The sequence below is a fragment of the Pseudoliparis swirei genome, chromosome 22, assembly GCF_029220125.1.
Source record: "Pseudoliparis swirei isolate HS2019 ecotype Mariana Trench chromosome 22, NWPU_hadal_v1, whole genome shotgun sequence".
In the NCBI taxonomy this organism is placed as follows: Eukaryota; Metazoa; Chordata; class Actinopteri; order Perciformes; family Liparidae; genus Pseudoliparis; species Pseudoliparis swirei.
This window is the reverse complement of record NC_079409.1, coordinates 10,832,893-10,841,115: the sequence shown is the minus strand read 5'-3', so window position 1 is coordinate 10,841,115 and position 8,223 is coordinate 10,832,893. Positions and strand designations below refer to the sequence as shown.

Here is an 8,223-nt window from a genome sequence, read left to right as displayed (position 1 = left end):
CTTAAGGAGTCTCCTGCAAGACCGCGCTGAGGACACAAACATAAAGGACCACTATAACGACCACGTGACCTAATGTGTCATGTGACTCTGTCCATTCTACTGCTCGCCATATGAAAGTCTCTCTGACTGACGGCTGACATTCATCCAGTCGGCAACGAAACTACAGTCGACATGAGGTGAGTGTCACGAACTAAAGTTGACGGTGTTGACTCGCGAGCGGCTCGCCGCGCGGGAGCTTCCCTCGACCTAACGAACTAACCTGTATTCTGATACGCGTTGTGTTCAGGCTGTGGATGGAAACCCTGCGGCTTCTCTTTCTCTGGGCCTGTCTGGACTCTGTGCACTCACGGACCTGCTCGTCGTCTTTTTTCTGCCGGAAATCTCACCGTGTGAGCGGCCTGAATGGAGTCGACCCCGGGTCCCCCCTCTTCCTCACTCCGTACCTGGAGAAGGGCGACATAGATGAAGGTAGACGTGCACCCACGCTGCTGCATGGGCTATAAATTCACACCATTCATGGTTACAGTTTCTAAGTGATTATGTGACACACATCCTTTACTTTTGATCCAGCCAGGAAACTGAGCCTGGTAGGAGATCTGCCAGGTGCCAACGTCAAGAGCTATGCTGGCTACCTCACTGTCAACAAGAAATACAACAGCAACATGTTCTTCTGGTTCTTCCCTGCACTGATGGTAGGGGCACACTTATTCTTCACGGCAGGCTTTCCAAACGACGAGTCACTTTACTGCCAGAGCTGCAGGTTGGGACACATCAGACATTTAGAGAAGTCAGCTTATGATAAGGAGCTGGGCAGCAGTGTGTAAAAGTCACATTTCTTTTTTTATGGTTGATCACATGACACCAGCCTGATGAACCTAAACTGACTCTGTTGTACAATGATCTCGTGACTCTCCTGTGTGACTCTCGCCCCGATGTGTGACAGGCAAACCCAGATCAAGCTCCGGTGCTGCTCTGGCTGCAAGGCGGGCCCGGTGGCACCTCCATGTTCGGTCTGTTTGTGGAACACGGACCGTATGTGGTGTACAAGAATTTGACTGGTAAGAACTCATCTGGTACTACGTTATATATTATCTGGTATCTGTGTTACCATCCATACACCTGCACTGAATTCTTTAACCTAAAACACTTGAGCCCTGAGTTTGTGTTTGAGCTTGTTTACCGTTTTGTGTCTCTGCAGTTGGTTTTAGGGACTACGCGTGGACCTCAAGTTATTCCGTTTTGTACGTTGACAATCCGGTACGTATTAGTTATTCATTCTCAGACAAAAAAAGCCAAGAACTAATGGCATGAAATGCATATTTCATCCAAGGTTTCTCAGCTCATCTGACTTTTTCTGTGCATTAATATCGTCAAGTCTTTGAGGAAGAGTGTTTGTTTCTCCAGGTTGGGACAGGTTTCAGCTTCACGGATGACGATAAAGGTTTTGCTCAAAACCAGGATGACGTTGGCCGAGATCTGTACAGGTAAAGCCATCCAACGCAAACATGGTGTCACAGGATCTATAACTCTGTTGTTTGATTACTAACTCATTTCTATTTTATCTCTTATTTTTGAAAGTGCTTTAACACAGTTCTTCCAGATATTTCCTGAGTATCAGTCCAATGAGTTCTATGCTACTGGAGAGGTATGTTTTTTTTCCTTCTCTGTTTAAGTTTTGCACATGTATAAATTGTATGTGTCAAAATGTACAATAGTATCATAAACCATGGATATCCACTCAATTGAGACTATCACAATGAAGATATGTTGTATAAGTTCATAAGTTTGTCTTAAAATGTCACCACAACAAGAACATCTGCAACCAAAAACACATTCTTCATTTTTAGACTATGCTCCTAATCTGTGTGAACCGTCTCCGTCTCCCCATGCAGTCATATGCAGGAAAGTATGTTCCTGCCATCTCTTACTACATCCATAAAAACAACCCCACTGCCAAAGTGAAAATCAACTTTATGGGGATGGCTATCGGGGACGGGCTCTGTGATCCAGAACTGGTGCGTGTCGGACCGACTCTGGTTTTCTGATCCTCTTTAAACCTCTGGTCACCCACCTGGCTGCTCTTCAGTGGATCTGGTTGATTAGACCTCTGCTCGGGTTGAAGGTTGGCCGGAGATCTGAGGGAATGTATTGGGTTACAAATCATCTACCACTAAGAATGATGGAGGGGTTGTTCTGACCCTACAGGTTCCACAAAGCTAACAGGAAACTCACCAAGAGGTCACTTCTTAGTCCTGACCAGGTCTAGCCAGAACAGAGGCCTGTAACCTCATCATGTCAACTACAGAATTTCCCATGTCCTGTGAAAGTTAGTTCATAACTCTGTTGCTCTCTTTGCTCACATGTTCCAACACTTACAAAATGTTCACTCCAGCAGAGGGATGGTCCCTTTTCTTTATCTTTGTCGCCATTATAGTTTTTAGTGGTTTACATTTCAGTCCTGCCGATGAAAAACAAGATGAGTATTGTATTTTAAAGCCTTTTTCTTCTCCACCTCAGATGCTGGGTGGTTATGGTGACTTCATGTACCAAACAGGCTTGATAGACGAACACCAGAGGCAGTACGTCGTCCAGCAGACAGACTTGGGGGTTGAATTGATCCATCAGCAGAAGTGGGTGGAGGCTTTTCAGGTAGGAGGCGCCTCAGTTGTCCAGATTTGCATGACGTTGTTAATGTTCAATAAATTCCTCTTTTTATTTTCACATCCTTTTTTACATATAGCTGACCATGTTGTTACTGTCTGACTTCAGGTTTTTGATAGTTTGCTGAATGGGGACGTGGCACCGTATCCCTCCTTCTTCCAAAACGCGACGGGCTGCACTAACTACTATAACTACATGACCTGTCGGGTGAGTAGAAACTCTGGCTCAAAGCAGCTGCTGGGACGTCTTGGAGCAAACATTTGAAAACTTTATTTACAAACACAGTACTTATCGGTTGAAACGGTCTTTGCACAACCCACCACATGTTGTTCTGTGTGGCCCAACAGGAGCCCGAGGACCAGGAGTACTTCTCCCGGTTTGTGACTCTGCCGGCGGTGCGTCGGGCCATCCATGTGGGGAACCTGACGTTCCACGACGGCTCGGAGGTGGAGAAGCACCTTCTGCAGGATGTCATGAAGAGCATCAAGCCGTGGCTGGGGGTCTTGATGGACAACTATAGGGTGGGGTTTTTTGGAATCGTCCACTGTGTGTTGTCGGTGCAACAGTGGTTTGGTGCTTAGGAAGACCCTCACTCCCTCAGTAACAATTTTTTCCTGCTTGCTCCATTTCTACATCCACCCAGGTCTTAATCTACAGCGGTCAGCTGGATGTAATTGTAGCAGCTCCACTGACCGAGAGGTTCCTGCCGACTGTCAACTGGAGCGGGGCGGCCGAGTTCAAAACGGCACCTCGATTCCACTGGAGGGTTCAGCCCAGCGACACAGAGGTGGCTGGTTACGTGAGACAAGTGGGAGAGTTTTACCAGGTGGGTTGTTAGCAGTTGGAAATCAATGTGAAAAGTACTCTGGAACGACCGTCTCAACATCTGTAATCCATCCTCCTGTCTCACAGGTCATCATCCGAGGAGGGGGACACATTCTGCCTTACGACCAGCCGGCGAGGTCCTTTGACATGATCGACAGATTCCTTTCAACGCGGGGCTGGGTGTGAATGTTTTGGTCCTGAAACTGCTGATCAAAGCAGCTCCACTTTAAAATGGCATATTTCCAATGATTGAGTGTTGATTTGAAAGACTTTTGATTGTTCTAGCCAATGTAAACAAGCACTTTGTTGAATTTACACTTTTTAGTGCTGCTCCCTGATGCAAATGAAATGAGTCAGCCAGGTCTTCCACGTCTTCACACAGATGTGAAAATGACTGCAAAATGATTATCAGATCAGAGTTTGATGAAAACCATTTAATTGTTCTAACTGAGGGAAATAGGCATTCAATCAGAACATGCTTGATGATGAAATATAAAGAACAAACCTTGAAACTACAATTAAATTGTTTTTGTTTTTACTAAATCTGAGTGCCTTAAAGATCGGCGAGTGTGATTGACATCTGTTGCAGATGCAGCATTGTTGGATGGGATTTGTCCCTTCAAGTTATGTTTGGTTAGTCTACAAAATGTCCACCAGGGGGCACTGTGCTTAAAGGCATTTTATTAGAAAGCCAGAAATGAAATAATGTAATCTCGCCAAACCTTTGTGGGTGTTCAATGTCATTGAAAATGAATGTTTCTGATTATCTGAACTGAAGTCCAAAAACAGATACGAAATGAATCTCTGAAGAATAAGGGCCCCTTTCCATGTTTAGACAAACAATGGTTATGAAATTCATTCTGTCTATTGTAGTGGTTTTGAAATGTAAAAATTCATTTGCTGTTGTGGAGTTTAAGTTGGTTATTTTGCTTTGACAAAGATGTTTGTGTACTGCTGTTAACTGACAGGTCATTTCACCAGGCAACTATCAAGATGTCTAGACAGTTCAATAATTAATGAGTATTCTAAACCTTTAAAGCATCTCACTATTTAATGAGCAGGTCTGTCTCAAGGACAAGCATCGGGGAATACTCGATCCTTTGTTAGTTTTCTTTTCATAGCATTCTTCCAATGTTCAATTCAGTCTCTTAAGTGCCTTTTTTCACTCTGGTTATCCGCACAGAAAATATTTGTGTCACTAGATTTCAAGTTCAAGTAGTAGTGACATCAAATCAGTCAGTGAATTGTTACAGAACAAGTGCTTTATTTTCATACTGTAATGTAACTGCAGTGATACTTTAACATCTGTACAAATGCAAAACATAATGGAGACAATGTCATTACAGACACACACACACAAAATGTACAAAGTTATGCAGGCCAGAATGGAGTCATCCGTTCATTACATATAAACAATGTATTTAAGCGCTGAAATGAGCCTCGGCGTACAACAAAAGGCAACAAGTGCTATGCAAACATTATTTACAAACATGTACCACACATTTACTCCCTTCAATAAGAAAGGTGGTTGCATTACATGTACAAGAATAATGAAATTATATACAATATTTATAGTTTGATTTAAAATAATACATTTATAACATTAATACAGAGGCATTGTTTTTCTTCCTCTGCAGTAACAACTGTCTTTCTGAACCTGGACCCACTGTCAAAAAGGAAATGAGAGACTCTCATATCTAACTCTAAATTAGCAACATCCTCCAATTTATTCCAGTTAAAGGTTTTTTGAGGTCATTGCCATAATTAGTTACATGCGAGAGGTTAATTTGGAATGATCTAAAACACGGTTTAAAAACAAGGCAAGGTTCAGTTCAAAGGGTTTGTACGACAAAGCCCTTTTCAAGAGAATCCATTTCTCATTGACACATATCAAAATGCACACACTGACTGAACGGTCGTCGCGTGACAAAAACAGTTCAAATGCTTCAACAGAACTTGAATGTACCCAATACGAGGATAAAGATTCACATCCTTCATCTATTTTCTTCCAGAATAAAAAAGGACTCAAACTTAACCGTGCAGGGTCTTTACCACATGAGCTCAAGGTTCCCTTCCTTATCTACAGACATGATCCATGCCAGGTACGGACTCTTCATAAAGCCAAACACAGTTAAGTTTCTCGCTGGTGTGTGAAAAGGAGGGGGGGGGGGGGGTCACTGAGAATTACTCGGACCTTAATATGGCTATTCTACCCTCTGGCATGACAGAGGACAAAGTGCATAGACAGCTCTGCGATCGCTCCACCTGTCAGTGGAATGTATTTCATCCATCCTACTGTAAAACACAGTGCATTATGGTCATCATGCTAATGAGTCGACATTCCTGGTCATAGGAAAGAGAGAAAGAGGAGTTGTGGTGAACATGAGAAGGCGTGAAGTTTCAAGGGAGATACAAAACGGGTCACTATTAATACATCCATCGTCCTGCAGAGGAGGCCTGAGAAAGAGAGGAAGAGAAATTGACGAAGAGGTCAGAGGTTAAATGGGAAGCAGGTACTTGTTCTCCTTGGTCAGCTGGTTTTGGGCTCACATGCAGCAGACATCAACGACAAAACCAATAACAGAGGAAATGTGTGAATAAAACACAGGGAATGAAAGGGTTTGATTGTTTGAAGAGAAAGAGTTGCCGTCTACAGAAAGCCAACAAAAGGTTTTACGAAAGATTCAGGCACATTGTGACATTTTGAAAAGCACAAGCATAAACTGCTCCTCTTTAGAAACACTTAACCAGTTGTGGGAAGCCAGTCGGAAATAAAAAATCATGCGCACAGTCACTTTCTCATCACAATGTTTTTTGTTTTTCTTTCTTTACACACCTGCTGAACTTTGTTCTGCAGGGGAAAGAAGGCAGATAAAGCATATAATACATAACTAACTTGCATACTCAAAACGACGGATGCTAAAATCCAGATGCACAAACACACAAAAAGACGCCTCAGTAATTAAAGCTTCTGTTGGTCCTGGAGAGTGAAGCAGTTTGTTTCAGCTGCCTCACTGGGGTCAGTGGGCAGTTCTGTAGCTGGAACAGCCTTGTATGTCCTCGGGACCAGAGTGGCTTGGCCATGCTGATCGAATGTGGACAGACAGTGGAGAAGGTGATCAATACTGCAATGTATTGCTTCCAATTGATCACGCTGAATTTCATGACACTCTTTAAGAATACAGCTGACAGGGACAAGGTTAACAGTCATATTTGTTTCTAAGAAAGAAAAGTATCATTACACCTTCTTGCATATTCCTGTCTTCAAGACATCACAGAGACAGTTTGACTTGGCTTAAAGGCAGCAACTCCCCCCTCGTGTAGGGTCTGTTGCATACACTCAACACACTGTTCACAAGTGATATTCAGAGAATACATTGACTTATTTGTTCAGTCCATCAGGACTACAGAGATGTACGGTCTGCTAATAGGAATGACAGTCTGAGGCTTACGTCTCTGTCCTCCGGTTCAATGACCATCATGGACCTTTTTGTACCATTGTTAAACAACAGGAAGAAAAGTCACTTCAATGCTGCATGAGATTAGCAAAATTCCATTTTTGCTAAAAGCACAAAATAAAACAGGTAAAAAAAGAGGCAACAAACCAAAGAACATGTATGGGTTAATAGGGTTGGTCTATAAAAATACATCCTGGAGCGACTGTATAAAGAACAGCCTCACAGGCCTTTGAGGTTTTTCTTGATGGAGGGAATGAGGGGGGTCAGCATGTGCAGCTGGCAACCCTCAGAAAGCAAGGTCGGGGGGCGGGGCGGGGTCTCTCTTGTCCCTAGTGAATGGGGTTAATGTCTGTGCGGTGATTGGTTTGCCCGTGCACACTGCTGCCCCCTACAGCTGTGGTGGAGGTGGTGATGGTGTTGTGCTGAATGACCTGGTGCTGGGAGCACTCTGGTGCTGGACTGCCCGCCGGACTGCTATCTGGACCTGAGGAGACAGCAGAGACATCAGTGAGGATGGACAACATGTGCGTAGTAGTGTAACCACTGTGACCTTCAAGCTTCCATACACCGATATATAATGTGTTAGCAAAACAAATGATAACGAATGTCAAAATAAACACAAACCACATTATTGTAAACAGAACAAACGGCTTTATTAGCAGAAACAAATACATATCAACATATGACTCACACCCAAAGTCTCACCTGTCATCCCAAAATAGACCATGTATGGAAAGCACAGAAATGGAAAAGTGACTCCATAAACACGCCTGATGAAGTTCGGATACATTGAAGGTGACATCTGTACACAAGCTCGGCTCATCGATGGAAGTCTCTCCCAGCGCAGCCTGGGAGTTGGCTCTCTTCTGTATAAAAGAACCATTCAGCCAGCGGGGATGTGAGCCTTATTTTCCTGCGCTAAAGTCACAAAGGGAGGTGCCTTATCCTAATTACATGAAAATGTCACTTGTATCCATATCAACGGGCGGGGCTCTGATGTCATGCACGGCTGAGTTGAGGCACAGTCCGGTAATCAGTGAGATCTTGGGGCATCCATGAACGTTTCAATGCCAACGTGCAGCCTGCATGTGACGTCTTTCTCACATTGAGTCTCGGCTGCCTCGGTACGGAGGTGCTGTCAGATGGAAAAACAGGGCTCATATGGGATTCAGACTACCAACTCCCAGTCCAGGCTGGCTACCAGAGTGTGCAACACCCATATGTGAAAGGAAGAGTCCCGCCATGAGCGTGGGAGCTGGATAGCAGCACATAGGAGCGA

General features: G+C 43.9%; 2 protein-coding genes across 3 annotated transcripts in view; one reads left to right on the top strand and one right to left on the bottom strand.

Moving 5' to 3' along the window:
* The first annotated feature begins 88 nt into the window (after positions 1-88).
* Positions 89-4,391, top strand: cpvl (carboxypeptidase vitellogenic like). The gene is made up of 13 exons (XM_056443776.1): positions 89-176; positions 287-468; positions 571-692; positions 944-1,058; positions 1,199-1,257; positions 1,405-1,484; positions 1,579-1,645; positions 1,893-2,015; positions 2,518-2,649; positions 2,770-2,868; positions 3,009-3,182; positions 3,305-3,487; positions 3,574-4,391. Exons 1-13 carry the CDS (start codon positions 172-174, stop codon positions 3,670-3,672), a joined length of 1,440 nt encoding a protein of 479 aa, XP_056299751.1. The 5' UTR covers positions 89-171; the 3' UTR covers positions 3,673-4,391.
* A 337-nt stretch (positions 4,392-4,728) lies between these two features.
* creb5b (cAMP responsive element binding protein 5b) overlaps positions 4,729-8,223 on the bottom strand; it is a 37,355-nt gene continuing 33,860 nt past the window's right edge. For both annotated transcript variants that reach the window (XM_056443775.1, XM_056443774.1), the window contains exon 11: positions 4,729-7,428. In XM_056443775.1, the coding sequence (XP_056299750.1) occupies positions 7,274-7,428 (155 nt within the window). In that variant the 3' untranslated portion in view covers positions 4,729-7,273. The remainder of the gene's footprint in view (positions 7,429-8,223) is intronic.

What these genes read in the sequence shown, in the direction of transcription:
- cpvl (XM_056443776.1), top strand. An exon ending in GAAGGGCGACATAGATGAAG is followed by an intron (nt 469 to 570) that starts GTAGACGTGCAC and finishes CTTTTGATCCAG; the next exon opens with CCAGGAAACTGAGCCTGGTA. An exon ending in ATAACTACATGACCTGTCGG is followed by an intron (nt 2,869 to 3,008) that starts GTGAGTAGAAAC and finishes GTGGCCCAACAG; the next exon opens with GAGCCCGAGGACCAGGAGTA.